This window comes from Myotis myotis, unplaced genomic scaffold (genome assembly GCF_014108235.1).
Source record: "Myotis myotis isolate mMyoMyo1 unplaced genomic scaffold, mMyoMyo1.p scaffold_m19_p_5, whole genome shotgun sequence".
Lineage (NCBI taxonomy): Eukaryota > Metazoa > Chordata > Mammalia > Chiroptera > Vespertilionidae > Myotis > Myotis myotis.
The window spans coordinates 110,562,239-110,578,821 of NW_023416357.1; the positions used below are offsets into that span (position 1 = coordinate 110,562,239).

The 16,583-nt window shown below is 58.8% G+C and overlaps 1 protein-coding gene across 1 annotated transcript; it reads left to right on the forward strand.

Moving 5' to 3' along the window:
* The first annotated feature begins 1,136 nt into the window (after positions 1 to 1,136).
* On the forward strand, positions 1,137 to 13,972 carry LOC118656785 (pancreatic secretory granule membrane major glycoprotein GP2-like). Its single transcript, XM_036310434.1, has 10 exons — positions 1,137 to 1,212; positions 3,365 to 3,805; positions 5,026 to 5,136; positions 7,669 to 7,880; positions 8,352 to 8,500; positions 9,513 to 9,758; positions 10,586 to 10,748; positions 11,983 to 12,067; positions 13,255 to 13,299; positions 13,914 to 13,972. The coding sequence occupies exons 1-10, from the start codon at positions 1,140 to 1,142 to the stop codon at positions 13,970 to 13,972; spliced, it is 1,584 nt and encodes a 527-aa protein (XP_036166327.1). The 5' UTR covers positions 1,137 to 1,139.
* Positions 13,973 to 16,583: the final 2,611 nt, after the last annotated feature.

The window sequence follows — 16,583 nt, forward strand, 5'->3', positions numbered from 1 at the left end:
GGGCAGGGCAATAAAAGGCTGGTGGCCAGCAGGCTGCACACCAGGCCAGGCCAGAGGAGGAGCTGTGTTCTGTCCACGGTAAGTCCTGTGGCAAGCCCACCTGGTGCTCTCCAGGCCCTGGGGCCGCCCCAGACCCCCCGCTGGGCTTGTGAGGGTCGCTTGTTTCTGGAAACTCTCAGAACCCAGCAAGGAGTCTGGACACTGGCCCTTGTCCAGCACTCCGGACGCCACTCCAGCTCCAGACGCCACTTCAGCCCTGTCCGGTGCTCTCTCCTCGCATTTTCACGCCACCCTTCCAGACACAGCTCGCTCTCTAGCCCACGTCCCCCAGGGGCGGTCGGAAACCTCTGAAGGTTTGCCCATTGGAGGAAAGGGTTTTCCAGAACAGAACGTGTCCTTAACGTGAGTGCAGGCAGGCGCTTCACAGCGATGCGTCTCTGCCTGCCTGCAGGCTTACGTATGCACTCATTTCTCAAGCCTTGACTGGGCACCTGGGATGCCAGACGCTGCCACCAGCACTCCCAGCCTAGCCTGGCACGGCTCACTTCACCGCTCCCCATGGGCACGCAGGGGCTCTTAGCCAGGCCTGGCACACAGCACAGGACAGGGCCACTCCCTGTCGGCAGGTGTCCCCAGCACCACCCCCCCACCCAGTTTCCAGACCCTCACCTCGCCCTGAGGAGGAGCAGGACCTGCCCCAGATCCCGAGGACGCCTGCAGAGCAGCTGACGAAGCTCCCGCTCCTCTCGCCTCAGCCTCCTCTCCTTTGCCCCAGCTCTTCCCTGCCTGTCCCACCTGCTCTCAAACAATAGGTCCTCCAGGAAGGAGAGTGTCCACTTCTGTGCCTTGAGCAAACTGTTTACCTTCCTGCGAGCCGCCTACAGGAGGTTCACTGAGTGGTTCCAGGATCCGTGTTCTGGAGCCTCTGTCTTCATCCTGCAGTGGCAGCAATGATGGCACCTCCTTGGAGGGTGGCTCGGAGCTTTAGAGGAGCCCTGTGCCAGGGATGAGGATGCGTCCTGGGTGGCACTGTGTGAGCTCCCTCCAGCCTCGCACCCCTGACCGCACTGGCCTTCCCCTCCCAGCTGCATGGAGAGTCGGAGCCGCTGAGTGAGCTTTAGCCTGGGTTTGTGGAGAGGATGCTGGGCTTCCCGGTCCTGTGGCTGGTCTCAGCCGCCTGCGCTCTGGCCTTGGCCTCTACAGAGCAGCCAGGTGAGTGCTCTGTTCGCCTGCGTCTCAACTGCACCTCCCCACACACACCTGGGAGTGAGCAGGGCTGTGCAGCGAAGGCAGCTGTGGCCCAATGAGAGGAGCAGGGTCAAGTAACTGTCCCTCAAAGAGCCAAATCAGAAGTCCCCCTGCCAGTTAACATAGAGTGGGAGAGTGGGAGCCAGTTAACATAGCTCCCATGTCAGGTGTGGGGAGATGGGGACTGGGTGTGTGAGGGCGGGAGCCCCGACGCTCTGGGCCTGGCTGTGGCCTTCGCTGGCCTCTGACCCGTGTGCCCACCTATGGATCGAGGGTTTAGTGACCCCTGTGGTTCATGAAACCCATGGATTATGCACCTTAGACGCCACAGGAAGGGTCCCAGGGTCACACTCGGTGAAAATTTCTGCAGGAGTCACCTGTGCAGGGCGGGGGCGGGGGGTGGGGTGGGGGGTGGGACTCAGTTCAAGGCCTCCCTTGGGAAAACCCAGTGTGCACAGGAACTGCTCCAGGAACAAGTGCAGAGCCTTTCCCTTAAAACAAGCACAGGCACCCCAGGCTTGAAATCCCCCAAACTCCATGTGCACTCAGTTCATCCCTCGGCCGCTCGCACTCCCCCATCACAGCTGGAGGGGCTGGCATCCCGTCCGCAGCCAGGCGCTACCTCAACCCTCTAACAGCCCTTTAGGGCTTGACCTCCCACATTGGGCACACATACCCCAAGGGAACTGCAGGTCCTGGGGGTGCATGGCAAGGTCTTACGGAGTTTTTGGTGGCTCTGTGTTTCCATATGTATGAAACAGATATAACTAGTACATCATGCTCATGGTATAATAAGTATTACTCCTTGGGATGAAATGAATTTATAAGAAAATCATTGGAAAAAGCATATGAAGTAAACAATAGGACAGAGGGACACAGGTGTGTATGTGTGTGTGTGTGTGTGTGGGGGGGGGGGTTGGGAACCACTAGCCCACAGGTGTTGTTTGGCAAATGAGTCTTAGCAGAATTGGGCCACCGGCCAATGCCATAGCCATCCAGCCAACAGGTGTGGAGTGGCTTTAACCCCAGACTGACCAGCTGTGGCCCCTTCCCCTCCCCCTCTCTTCACACTCACTGCCCAGGAGGCTCTGTTCCATCTGTGGTTCAGAGCGGGGGGTGGGCGGGGGGGGGGCGGGGGGGGGGCGGGGGGAGTGTAACTTTGCCATCAGGGACATTGGCAAGGACTGGAGACAACTTGGGGAGGGGAGGAGGTGCCCTGGCATTGGGGGAAGAGCGCAGGGAGGCGCTAAGCACCCCAAGTGCAGGACCGCCCGAGTGTCAGGTTGAGGCACTTTGTGTCAGACCTGTGTCTGCTGATGAGGGACCAGGCTCTGTGATATGTCAGGGAGGAAAGTGCACAGCACTGAGCCCATGAAACGCGCCGGAAGGCTCTACAACAGGCGAGGTTACTTCTGAGGGTGGTGAGCTTCTCACTTTAATGGCACTGAGTGTTTCCAACGTCTGCACAGAGGAAGGCAATGCTGGTCAGACAGAACCACAGCTGATCAGACAGAACCACAGCGTGGGGCCGAATGCGGAGCACCACCACCCAAGCCGGGCCACCCAGCTCAACGTGCGGGCAGAGAGCCGATGCTCTTTTTAAAAATATATTTACTTGTACTGACTTCAGAGGGAGACAGGAACATCAATGATGGGAGAGAATCATGGATCGGCTGCTCCTGCATGTCCCCTACTGGGGATCGAGCCTGCAACCTGGGCATGTGCCCTGACCCGGCATCGAACCGTGACCTCCTGGTTCATAGGTCGAGACTCAACCACTGAGCCGCGCTGGCTGGGCCGGAGCTTCTTATTTTTAATTAAAAAATTGTAATGTTGACATTATTGCAGGGTCCCCTCCACCCCCTTAGCCCAGCTCCACCCTCCCTGCCTCCCCCTCCCTTGGCCTTCTCACACTATTGCCTGTGTCCATGGGGCATGCACATATGTCCCGGAGCGAATCCCTTCACCTCCTTTGCCTATAAAATACTGCGAAAACGGCCTCATTACTAGCCTGGCCCCGTGTGGAAGGCGATGTGTAGTGGATGGAGATGGGCCTCAGTGGGTTCCCAGCAGAGTGTGGGGTTGCTTGGTGAGCCAAGCGCACTGTCCTCTCCAGGCGACAGAGCCCCTGTCAGCGGCGGTGCCTACAGCCTGGAGCTGGTGTGCGGAGCTCCGGGGGCCCCGGAGCCCCCCCTCTGCTTTGACCCCTGCCAGAACTACACCCGCCTGGACGACTCCTCACGAAGCTCAGAGGTCACGGAAAGAGCCCAGAAGTGTGACCGGGACCTGCGTGGCTGGTTTCGCTTTGTGGGAGAAGGAGGCACGAGGATGCCAGAGACCTGTGTGCCCATGTACAGGTGCCAGACGGACGCACCCATGTGGCTGCAGGGGGCCCACCCAACCCTGGGGCAGGGCGTCGTGACCCGCACTGCCTGTGCCCACTGGTCCGACAACTGCTGCTCCTGGAAGGCTGAGGTTCAGGTGGCGGCCTGCCCGGGGGGGTACCATGTGTACCGGCTGGAGAGCACCCCTTCGTGTAACCTGAGATACTGCACAGGTGAGTGGCCATGACCTCAGGGGCAGCCAGGGGCAGGGCTACCTTGAGATGCCGGGAGCCGGTGGAGCTGGTGGGAGGAGGCCCCGCAAAGCAGCCTGTCTCCGCCCAGCCCGGAGTCGCCCAGGGTGTCAGCAACTCCTCCGACATCTCAACAAAACCTGACCTTCAGACTCCAGGGGGAGTTGCTGGCATCAGTTTCCCTGATCCTCAAAGTAGGGTGCTCTCATGAACCCTTTCATGGGCCGAGCGAGGTCAAGCACAGGAGCAGTGACTGTGAATGTAGGTGGGGACAGTTGGCACCTTCCCAGGCCCCAATAACCACCAAACCACACCCTACGCCTGGTTGGGCCAGTGCCCGCTGGGCATCACACTCCCAGCTCACGCAGCATCTCAGGTGCCTCAGCCACGGGCCCACACCATCAGTGAGCGCGAGCCCGGTGCTCACAGACACTGGCCTGGCTCCGCGGCCGGAGGCCTAGGGCTGAGAAAGGGTCCTGGGGAGCTTGGCGGGCTGCCCTGGCGCCCGGGGTGCTCTGCTCTGCAGTGGCTGCTGCAAAGCACACGCTGGCCACTCTTTTTAATTTTGCAAAAGAAACGAGATTACTCTCTGTAAGGGAACACGGGTATGACGTGCATCCCACGTGCAGCTCAATGCTCAGCACTCAGGCAAGTGTGGGCACAGGTTCCATGTGGACAGTTTGATTGACTTCTCTGAGCTTCAGTTTTCTGATCTAAAAAAAAAAAGAAAGAAAAAGAATGATGAGAAAAATAACAACTCATGCACAGGGCTTCCCATGTCCTTGCCGCGATCCTAAGCCCTTGAGTTACTCATGGACCCACTCGTCACTTCATGAGGTGTTGATGCTCTGGGCACATAGAGGTCAAGCAGCGCTCCTCAGGCCACAGAGCTGGGACTCAAACACGGCGTCTGCCACCACACACCCCGTCCCCAGGCACCCGGAGACCCGCATGAGCTGACACGTGGAAACCTCTCGAAGTGTCTGCCCATTGGCAGCATTAAGACGGCAGCTTCAGGCTCTCGCCTTGCTGGCTGGGGGTCAGGAAGCTCAGGGTTGGGGGCTGGCTCCTCCACGAAGAGCTGCAGTCCTGGGCAGGTCCCCTGTGCCCGGGTGGAGTAACAAGGCTGGCATGGAGGTGAGGTCCCCCTGCTCCGCGTCCTGACGCCCCCCCCTCCCCCCCGCCCCCCGGCCTCCGTGCAGACCCGTCCACTGCGGAGACCAAGTGCGACAATGCCTGCCGCCCTGAGGAGGAGTGCACCTTCCTCAACGGCACCTGGGGCTGTGCCTGCAGACGGGACCTCAACAGCTCCGGTGAGCAGTCAGCGGCAGGGCCGCAGGGGCCAGGCCAAGGGGGTGGGGAGAGCCCACCTGAGCAGGTCCAGGGGCAGGGAGGCTTCGGAGGGTGAGGACCAGGGGTGCACCCATCCATGGGGATGAAGCCACGGCCAGGGAGCGGGCGTTCTCAGAGCGGGGGAGGCAGGGTGGGCGGGCAGGGCTGCAATACCTCCAGGCCTCGGGAAGCAGCCCTGCATGAGCGAGCTTGGCCCACGGGGACAAAGGTGCTGAGGACGACAGGTGTGGGAGCTGCACCGAAATTCTAGAGTCCACACACAGGGACATGGGCAGACTCCTGTGCTGGGGCTTCCCACGGAGTAGCTCTGGGGCCGGGGACAAGTCCCCTACCCTCTCTGAGCCCTCAGGCCTCATCTGTGAAGACGGGCAGCTGTGAGTAAAACACTCCAGACACAGCAGAAGCAGAGGGCCCAGGGGAAGGATGCCACAGACAAGCCTTAATCTCCTGAAAGACTTTAACCAGGGCTTCTGGCCCTGCCCTCCACACAGCATGCCCATCCCTAGGAAAAGAGTGTTCTAAGCAGCAGGACAGAGGGAGCAGAGCCCATGGGAAAGCTGACTGAGTGTGGAGGAGGAGGGGGAGGAGGAGGGGAGGAGAAGGAGGAGGAGGGAAGGGAGGAGGGGGAGGAGGAGGAGGGAAGGGAGGAGGGGGAGGAGGAGGAGGGAAGGGAGGAGGGGGAGGGAAGGGAGGAGGGGAAGGAGGAGGAGGGAAGGGAGGAGGGGGAGGGAAGGGAGGAGGGGGAGGGAAGGGAGGAGGGGAGGAGGAAGGGAGGAGGGGGAGGAGGGGGAGGGGAGGAGGAGGAGGGAAGGGAGGAGGGGGAGGGAAGGGAGGAGGAGGAGGGGGAGGAGGGAAGGGAGGAGGGGGAGGGAAGGGAGGGGGAGGAGGAGGAGGGAAGGGAGGAGGGGGAGGGGGAGGAGGAGGAGGAAGAGGGGAAGGAGGGGGAGGAGGGGGAGGAGGGGGAGGAGGGTGTGCCTGGCAGGCCTGCGTGGGGATGGGGGCAGGGACAGGAGAGAACAGCCTTGGTCACCTTGGAGATGCTCTCTGCTCAGATGAGACCCCAGATGGTCCGAGTGGTTTCCGGGTTTGGACTCTCAGCACCTGATGAGGGGCTTGCAGACACCCTCCTGTGCCTGGATGGTACGCTCCCTGTTGGTGAACAGAGGGCCCTTCAGGTCTTCACCAGCGGTTACTCAGAGGGATTCCATCGCCTCCACACACAGTCCCTCATGATCTGACTTTGCTTCTTGCCCATCTCCCCCAGCTCCCCTCCCCCATCTCCCACAGCTCCCCTCCCCATCTCCCCCACTCTCTTCCCCCATCTCCCCCACTCCCCTCCCCATTTCCCCAGCTCCCCTCCCCATCTCCCCCACTGCCCTCCCCCATCTATCCCAAATCCCCTCTCCATCTCCCCCAACTCCCCTCTCCATCTCCCCCAGCTCCCCTCCCCCATCTCCCCCAGCTCCCCTCCCCATCTCCCCCACTCCCTTCTCCCATCTTCCCCAGCTCCCCTTTCCCATCTCCCCCAGCTCCCCTCCCCCTACTCCCCCATCTCCCCCATCTCCCCTCCCCATCTCCCCCAGCTCACCCCCATTCGAAGTTCCCATATTTCTGAACTCTGTGTCTCTAAGACACCATCCTCTCTCCTGTGGCCACACTTTAACTCTGCTGTTCCTTTAAGCTGCAATGCCTTCACCTGCTTTGTTCACTTGCAAACCCAGCCTCAGTGCCTCCTTCTCTGACTGACCTGAATTCAGAGACAGGCCTGTGTGCCTGCTGCACTTGACACACACCTGTTTGCACATTTGCACGCTTCCGTGATAAGCAGCTGGCGTGTTGGTTTCACAGAAGACCAATGAGTCCTCATGGCCTGGGCCCATGTTTTCTTTACGTTTTTACTGAGTGTGCCCAGCACACGGGGAAGGTGGTTAGTACATGTATGTGAATCTGTGCATGCATAAGTACCATAGAAATTGCATTTCTCTTAATTTACTCTCTCTCCTCTACCAGAATGTTAGCCCTTTCAGGCTCTGAATTTTGTGTTTTGATAAGCATTGCATCCCGTGCCTGGAGCAGCACATGACAGATAGCAGTGTCTTGAGAAGTATTTGCTGAATATGTTGGATGAATGAAGGCAGGCAGTGGCTCTGACCAGGTCAGGTGGCCTCGCAAAGCCAGGGGATGGGCGTGGCGTGTGTCTGGCTTTGACTCTAGTCTGGGGGACGGGACAGTCCTGCTTCGCCGGAGCACCTCATGCCCTCGGTGTGTGGACACGGCACCTCGCCACCCCTGCATGTAGGATGCTGGGCCATCTCCCACCAGGGCTTCTTTCCCAGCCTTGCCTACCGAGCCTGGCGAATCCCCGCTGGCCTGGCCCTTCTAGCCTACCTACCCTCCTGGTGGGCACAGGGCTTTTCTCCAGCAGGGAATGCGGGCTGTGCCCGCTGCTTCCAGACCCCTGTCCATGCCACATGTCCCTCTCTACTTCCCAGATATCCACAGCTTGCAGCCTCAGCTGGACTGTGGGGCCAGGGACATCAAGGTGTTGCTGGACCGGTGTCAGCTGGAAGGCCTGGGTTTTGGGGATGAGGTCACTGCCTACCTGAGAGACCACAACTGCAGCAGCATCACCCACAGAGAAGAGGGGAACTGGGTCTCCGTGGTCAGCCCTGCCCAGGCCAATGCCTGCGGGAACATCCTGGAGGTGATGGCTCCCTGGGGAACCTCTTGGAGGGGGTGGGGAACCTCCTGTTGGGGGCGGCTGGCACCACTGCTGCCGGCTGCTGGGGACACATGAGAAGCTGTGAGACCTGGGCAGGCTATGTAGCCTCTCTGGGTTTCAGGGTGTGTGAGATCATACATGTTGGTCCAGGTAAAGAGCGGCAACAGGCCTGAGGCTTGAGCTCTGTAACTGCAAACAAGACTGTGCTTGTTGTAAGGGGGTGACCTGGGAGGGGAGAGGAGCCAAGACGTGGCTCCTGACTCCCAGCCAGTACATTTGCTCTGGGCCCTCACACCCTGCCTGCCCAGGGTTGGTGCCCGGGGAGGAGGCCCGTGCTGCCTTGAGATCAGAGCGCGGGGGCAGCAAGTGAAAGCCCTGCTTGTGGAGCCAGACAGACTGAGTCGGCCTGCCACACGTGCCCATACACATGCATGTGTTGTTCTTATGCCAAAGAGAAATGAAACCCATGCCATCTACAAAAACACCCTCTCCTTGGTCGACGAGCTCATCATCAGAGACACCAAACTCAACATCAACTTCCAGTGCGCCTATCCGCTGGACATGAGAGTCAGTCTGCAGACGGCCCTGCAGCCCATCGTAAGGTGCGGCCCTGACCTCCCCTCCCTGGGGCCCTGACCTCCCCTCCCCAGGGCCCTGAGGTGGTCACTCACTCCTTCTGGAGCATCCATTCTTCCCATCGTTCATTCTACAAAGTTTGTTGAGCATATATTAATGATCAATGCACAGGCAGACACAGAATACTTTGTGGATATTAAAGATTATTATTATGAAACAATGTAGCAGCATGAACCAGTGTTAATTAGATAGCTAAGGAATAAAAGCATGTGGCAATTTTATTTCTCCTGAGGAAGGAAGGCATTAGACACTACAAGTGAGATGAGTGCAGCGCAGGGAAGACACGGGCTGTGGGTCAGAAGGAAGGGTCCAGGACCTAATGGTGGGGGCGATGGAGGGAGCGGCGGGCATCCCGCCTTCGGTGGATCAGCTTTGATTCGATGAACATTCAGCAGAAATAGGCCCAATAGTCATCTGGGAGGCACTGCACCCAGCAGGGCTCTGTTTGTGCCCCAGGGCGAGCTCCTCAGCACCTCAGACTCACGGGGGGGGCTTCCTGGGGGTGTCAGCAATCCCTCAGTGGCTCCTGGTTCACAGGGGCAGGATTAAAAGGATTACACACTTTTCCAGTTTCATGGTTCTTTGACTGTATTGTGTTGGGGCCCAAGGTTCATAAAAATTAAAACCATTCATCTTGTTAAAATTGCCATATTACCGAGGATTGTGGGGTGGGTGGGAGAGATCTGCTGCTAAACATGGTGACCCCCAGACCTGGTCCCAAGCCATGCTTTGCAGGGGGGCAGACGGAGGTGTGAGGGGTGAGGGAGGGAGGCTGGGAGAAGCTGAGACAGGCCGATCTGTCTGTCAGGTTCAGAGCCTAGAAGATAGTAAACGCTGGTTTAAAGGAACGATCGACTAGTGTTTTCGGGGACCGACGATATGCTTTTGCCTCCGTAACCTCAGACAAAAGTGGGGCCGGATTTATTTTGTTCTTATGAGTCAAAACCTAACGCCTCCACCCTGTGGGCCCTGGTCTAGCTCCGTGAACATCAGCCTGGCTGGCGAGGGAGAGTTTACCGTCACGATGGCCCTCTTCCAAGACCCGAACTACACGCTGCCTTACGAGGGGGCGTCGGCCACACTGCCCGTGGAGTCCATGCTGTACGTGGGCGCCCTCCTGGAGAGAGGGGACACCGCCCAGTTCAAGCTGCTGCTGAGGCACTGCTATGCCACCCCCACTGCGGACAGGGCTGACCCCGTGAAGTATTTCATCATCAGAAACAGGTACCAGACGCCTCTGGGCTCGCTTTTGGCCTAAATGAAGTTTTGGGGGAAATGATCACCCGGGCCTGCCGGGCAATTGTGTGATGTGCTTATCTCTCCTGGAAAATAATTGGATGGTACATTTCAGGACCATGCCCTTTGACCCAGGAATACCCTCCTGAAATGGCAGCCTAAAGCGTTAATGCAAAGTACGTGGCAGGGCAAGAAAGGCCCATTGTTTTTCACTTCGGTATTCTTCGTCACTTTGGCCGTAGGGTCATTGCTCAAAACGGGGGGGGGGGGGGGGGGGGGGGCTCCGTTAGTAACTACGGCCTGGCACACAGATGTTAACACTGACGAATACACATGAAAACAGCGTACGATGTGAGGGGACAAAACATTATTGACCACTGCAGACTGCAAGAACAAAGGGAAGATTCAAACGGCAATGATACCAGCTGCTGGGCACCGGGCGTGTCTGTGCCGCTGTGCAGAGCCGCTGCATCATCTCACAGATGCTCACTTCATGGGGGGGCGGGGGGGGGGGCGGGTGAACGCCAGACAAGATCAGGTCCCCCAGACCAGACAGGCGGGCCTGGGGCTTGTGATCAGGCAGCTGGAAGCCAGTCAGGCTGGAATTTGTTGTTCAGGGACCACCCCCAGAAAACGGGGTTCGGGGCCATGCACAGCATCTCAGGACCTGAGGAGAAGAGCTGCTGGTTGGTGGAGGGAGCCAGGGCTGTGCCCCTCTCGGGTGCTGTTTGCACGCCGGACACAGATGGAAGGCGCAGCCCAGCGCCTCAGGCCCGCTGAGCTGCTCCGAGTGAGACCCTCGCTGTCACCCGCAGCTGCCCGAATCAGCTGGACTCCACCATCTCCGTGGAGGAGAACGGGGTGTCCGCCCAAGGCCGCTTCTCGGTCCAGATGTTCATGTTCGCGGGTAACTACGACCTCGTCTTCCTGCACTGCGAGGTGCACCTGTGCCACTCCTTGCGTGAGCAGTGCCAGCCGGTGAGCGTCTTCTTGGATGGACTATTGGAGTCTGGCCTGGGGCCTGATGGGCCCCCACGTGCATTTATTGGACTATAAATGGACGGAAAGAAGAAAAGGGAGGGAAGGAAGGAGGGAAGGAGGGAGGGAGGGAGGGGAGGAGGGAGGGAGGGAGGGAAGGAAGGAGGGAAGGAGGGAGGAAGGGAGGGAAGGAGGGAGGGAGGGAAGGAGGGAAGGAGGGAGGGAGGGAGGGAAGGAGGGAGGGAGGGAAGGAGGGAGGAAGGGAGGGAAGGAAGGAGGGAAGGAGGGAGGAAGGGAGGGAAGGAGGGAGGGAGGGAGGGAGGGAAGGAGGGAGGGAGGGAAGGAGGAAGGGAGGGAAGGAGGGAGGGAGGGAGGGAAGGAGGGAGGAAGGGAGGGAAGGAAGGAGGGAAGGAGGGAGGAAGGGAGGGAAGGAGGGAGGGAGGGAAGGAGGGAGGGAGGGAGGGAAGGAGGGAGGGAGGGAGGGGAGGAGGGAGGAAGGGAGGGAAGGAAGGAGGGAAGGAGGGAGGAAGGGAGGGAAGGAGGGAGGGAGGGAAGGAGGGAGGAAGGGAGGGAAGGAGGGAGGAAGGGAGGGAAGGAGGGAGGGAGGGAAGGAGGGAGGGAGGGAGGGAAGGAGGGAGGAAGGGAGGGAAGGAGGGAGGGAGGGAGGGAGGGAAGGAGGGAGGAAGGGAGAAGAAAGCTGGAGGATGAAGAGATGGATGATGGGTGGAGCATGGGAGGGAGGGAGGAAAAGAGGAAAGGAAGAAGGATGAACAGATGGTTTTAAGCCTCCAAAGCACCAGGTATAAGCTCTCGTGTCCCCAGAGGAAGACCCTGTGCACAGGTCTCCTTGGCGAGAGATGTGTTTAGGTGATTCTAATGACAGGCGCCATTTCAGCTCCCACTCTGTGCCTAAACCTTCCTGCGCCTTGTCTAATGTAATCCTCACAACCACCATGTCAGTAGATTTTTTTATTGACCCCATCAGAGCTAAGGTGTGGCCCCATGGTGGCCTCTGCCTGCTAACATTTGGCCTTCGCCGAGTGCTTACCGTGTGCCTGCATGTTGTAGCCACATCATTTTAGCCTGTCGCGCCGGGAAGGCACTCTTTAATCTGGTAGAGAGGAGCGGTCACTGTCCCCAGTCGGTCAGCTAAGAGGGCAGAGAGGCAATTCCAGCCCAGGCTTGCTGGTCGTCCTTTGCATTTTGATGACATGAGAACTCTCCATCCCCACAGTTTTGCTCAAGAAGCCAACTCCGCAGTGAAGCAGTGGCCATCGACCCAGCCCTGGTTCTAGATTTGGGACCCATCACTCGGAAGGGTAAGTGGCCATGTCCTGGTGACAAACCTGCGGCCCAGGGCTGACCAGCAGCCTCAGGGGCCTGGAGTCTCCCACCTCACGAGGCAGAGCCCCGCCCAGGCGTCTGCCTTCCGTGAGGTGCTCTGGGTGGTACTGACAGCGTGTGCCACTGCGGGCCCCTGTGCGCTGGAGGCCAGGCTAAGCCGTGTCCACTGACTCACTTAACCTTGGCCGTGTCCATTTTATAGGTGAGAAACCAGAGCTCAGAGAGACTAAGTGACTCACCAGACTCCCAGCTCGTGAGCGGCTGGAGCTAGACTTGACCCCGGGTTGATTCCAGAGCGCGTGTCCTCCTTATTGCTCCTGCCAGGCCCACAGCCCAGCTTTGTTTGCTGGTGAATGACTTTCTCACAGTCCAGTTACTGTACTGGGGCGTGATGCAGGGATGCTTTCTGTGGCTCCTCACATGTTTATGAGAGAGAGAGGGAGAGCGAGAGAGAGCGAGCCATGTGAAAGAAAAACATTGGCCGGTTGCCTCCCGAACTCACCCCAGTCAGGTATTGAACCCCACAACCTAGGTATGTGCCCTGGCCGGGAGTCAAACCCTGGACGGGTGCATTGTTTTTTGTCCTAAAGAAATGAGGACACAGTGACATTATCGTAGTAACAACAACAGTAGCAGTACTGTGGGCCCTGACAGAACACACTTACAGCACACGGAGCGCTCACAGCAGCACAGGAAGTGAGCGTTATCGCTACCCCTTCTCCACGGTCAGCCACGGAGGTGGCTTGCAGGGAGGCTATGCCCAGGGTTGTCCCCCATTCACCGAGCCCTCCCCCCACTGGAAGCCCCTGGTGGTGTCACAGGGGCTGGGGGAGGGGGAGCTGGGGGTTGGTGGTTTTAGGGACTCTCATTTGGACTCAGACAGACTGGGGTTAGAATCCCAGCTCTGCTGCTTACCAGCAAGGACAACGTGGCATGTCTGTTAACATCACTGAGCCTTAGTCTTCTCATCTGTCAAATGGGGATGAGAACGCGCAGGTAGATTAGGGTCCCAATGCATGAAATGTGCTTAGAAAGGTCCCTGCCAAATACCAGAAGCCCCTACACCACTGTGGCCAGGCCCAGGGGGACCGGGCGCAACCCTGGCCACAGGGCGACCTCTGCAGCGAGACTCCGGAGCCCTCACTTCTGCTTTTGTCACCAGGTGCCCCCTCTCTTGGTGTCATGAACGGGACCCCCGGCCCTGCAGGTACCTCGTTTCTCTTGCCTTTCCCACCTCCCTCCCCACATTCTCTCCTCCCTTCTCAATGCGGGCACCACCCAGCCCCACCGTGGGCGGGCCCTGCGCTGGAACTGTGGACACTGAAGACAGTCAGCTCCCAGATGGACTGGAAATGCCCACCGTCTCACAGGGGAGCCGCTGCTTTAGACACAGATCTATTCTGAGTGCCTGTCATGTGCAGGCATCGCTGTAGGCACTGAAGGTGCCAGAATGAGCTACAGGGCCCGGGCTGCCCTGAGTGTGGGAACAGACAACAGGAGAGTGACAGGTGCGGCCCAGCTTCATGTCCCAGGCAGCGGGAGAGCGCAGGAGAGCCACACGGGAGGGTGGGAGGGCCAGGCCTCCACATGGCATTGATGATGGCTACCCACATCCTACCGTTACATTCTACCTGCAAAGGAGGCTGGGAAAGTGCCCGTGTGCCCGGAGGAACCTGAGAAAGGGTTTGGGGGTAGATGGCTGTGCCCCGAAGCAGGCCCTGTGCTGCCTCCCAGCACTTGCCCAGGCCGCGCCTCAGGGGCTCTGCCTGTGACCTGGGCATCAGAGGGCAGCAGCTCCTCTGACCCTCCTCCTCCTTCCAGGGCTCCTGGGGGCCGGGCCTGGGCTGCTCCTGCCCGTCCTCCTGGCCCAGCTCTTCTGAGCTCCGGGCACCGGGCCCTCTGGCGACGCCTCCGGTCAGCCTCCGGCTCCTCGGACCTCCCGATTCAGACGTCCAGTGTCAGCGGACTGCAGGCTGGGCCGGTGGGGCAAGGATGGCGTCCCCTGGGCTGGATCCGGGGCCCTTGTACCCCTTTCTCGGGGTGCAGGCTGTCAGCCGCCTGCGCTGGCTTTCTCACCCTTAATCATTTCTTGAAAACAAACCTGCTAGGCCTCTGTGGCTCTAGCCTTTCCCGCAGTGCAGCGTGCCTTTGTGATCCAGGGACCAGGGACGAGGGGCCGTGGCACAGGGGCGGGGCGGGGGGAGCTCCTAACAGAGGCCCCTCCCGTGCTAGTGATTGAACAAACTGGCCTTGCTTTCACCGCATCCTCCGGCGCATCTCTATCCCAGGCCCTCAGTCACAAGGGAACATGTGTAAAGGGGCCACCCTCAGAGGCCCAGCCCCAGGAGAGATGGTCCCACTGCTCCCCGTCCCCATGGCACCGCTGACCTGCTTGGATGTGCCTGGAGCTGCACAGACTCCTGCCCTGGGCTGGTGCTGGGGGGACTGCTTGATGGGGTGCAGAGACCTGTCGGCCAGAGCACAGCCCAGCTGCATGCAGTGGTGCCTCCCCACGCCCCCAATTCCAGAAGAGGATGATGCATCATTCCACCAGGCAGATGAGGCCTCTGCATGAGCCCTCATAGCCCTGGCAGTGCACCCCTTGCCCACATTGGCCTCAGGGAAATGACCAGGTCAGAGCCAGCCCAGGGCTGGGGCTGGGTAAGGGCAGGGACTGTCCACTAGGCACCTGTGCAGAAATGGGTGGTTTCAGGAAACAGATCCCACCCAATGAACTCAGGCGGAGATGAGAAAAGATAAGGATGCAGGAGCTCTGGGCCAGGACAAACAGAAGGTCCCTGGGACAGATAGCCCCTGGGACAGACAGCCCCTGGGACAGACAGCCCCCAGGACAGACAGCCCCCAGGACAGATGGCCCCTGAGATAAGACAAGAATGGAGGAGCTCTGGGCTGGGACAGACAGACGGTCCCTGGACAAGACAGTCCCTGGGACAGATGCCCTCAGAACAGATGGACCCAGGGACAGACAGTCCCTGGGATAGATGGCCCCGGGACAGATGGCCCCTGGGACAGACACCTCTAGGACAGATGGTCCCCGCTACGGACAGCTCCTGAGACTGGTGGCCCCTGGGTAAGACAAGGATGCAGGAGCTCCAGGCTTGGACAGACGGACGGCCCCTGGGATACACAGTCCCCAGGACAGACGACCCCTGGGACAGACACCCCTGGGACAGAAGGCCCACTGGCATCCAGGCTCCCCCCAAAAGCCCATTGGTGTGTCTTTTCATCTGCCAAGTCCTGAAACCACAGACCTTCACATCTGCTTATCTGTGTCCCCTGTCCTGCCCTCTCTGAGAGGAGCATTTCCTGTTTATTTGTCATCACATGATAAGCACAGCTTTGAGGCTTCACGCTGCTCCCTCACTCAGGGGCCACGGGACTGATCGCGTTGTGCCATTCCACCTCCCATGGCACTGGGTGGTCGGACTCCTGCCTGAGCCCAGGGTTCCCTGGTCCCGTCGCCTGAGGCACGTGCGCGTGGGCTCATCTCCCTCAGCACAGCCGGGTGGGCCCGAGGGCAGGCCCCAAGGCACTAGGATGGTGGCTTCCTTCAGACAGAGAGTTTCAAGGAGGAGGTGCCTCCCAGTTCCCCTGCTTCAGGATTTGGACCTGCTGCATCCCAGGGGCCATGCACAAGGAGGGGCTGAGGGAGAGACCAGGAGTCCTCACATGTCCCTTCTCCAGGCTTGGGCGGGGCTAGACCACGGTCCTCAAACATACATAGTGAAACTCGTTCTTTAAATACAGTTCTACCTAAATATCCATTAAGTTGAGATTAAAAGCAAATAGAATCTTGCTGATGTCTGTGGTCCCCTCCTCCCTAGTCCTCAGAGGAGCTCCATGATAACACAATTTGCCGGGGCAGAGGGTGGGACTCTCTGAGACATATGGCCTCAAGGTCTCTTCCAGCACAACGTACTTGGGATTCTACCTAAATAGAGCCTATCGTCTATCATCTATCATCTATCTCTCTCTCATCTATCTATTATCTATCTATCTATCTATCTATCTATCTATCTATCTATCTATCTATCTATTATCTACCATCATCTATCTATATCTTCTTATCTATAATCTATATATCTATCATTGATCTCTCTATCATCTACCTCCTATCTTGTCTTTCTCTTTCTCCATCTACCTATCATCTAACTGGCTAGTTTCAGCTTTTTGTTTTTTGCTGATAGGTGTGCTCCATGACTGCCAATCTCAGAATATCCAGTCTACTTTATTCTTTTGATCAACACTAACCTGCTGGGAAACCTGCCATGTCCCAGGCCCCAGGCCTGGGTACATGATGAAACACAGTCCCTGTGCTGAGAGGTTCGAATCTGGTGGGACATGAACACACAGAGAGACTCCCAGGTACAGCACAGTCAGGCACACATGCTCACTGACACTCAGACGCAGGGCTCACACCTGACGGAGAGACAGGCTCTAACGGCTGTGCACATCCACCTCGTGGGCCCA

Excerpts from the sequence above, each read along its gene's own strand:
- LOC118656785 (XM_036310434.1), top strand. The coding sequence starts at position 1,140 with ATGCTGGGCTTCCCGGTCCTGTGGCTGGTCTCAGCCGCCTGCGCTCTG. Across the intron at positions 7,881-8,351 it reads CCTGCGGGAACATCCTGGAG|AGAAATGAAACCCATGCCAT; the intron begins GTGATGGCTCCC and ends CTTATGCCAAAG. Across the intron at positions 10,749-11,982 it reads TGCGTGAGCAGTGCCAGCCG|TTTTGCTCAAGAAGCCAACT; the intron begins GTGAGCGTCTTC and ends CCATCCCCACAG.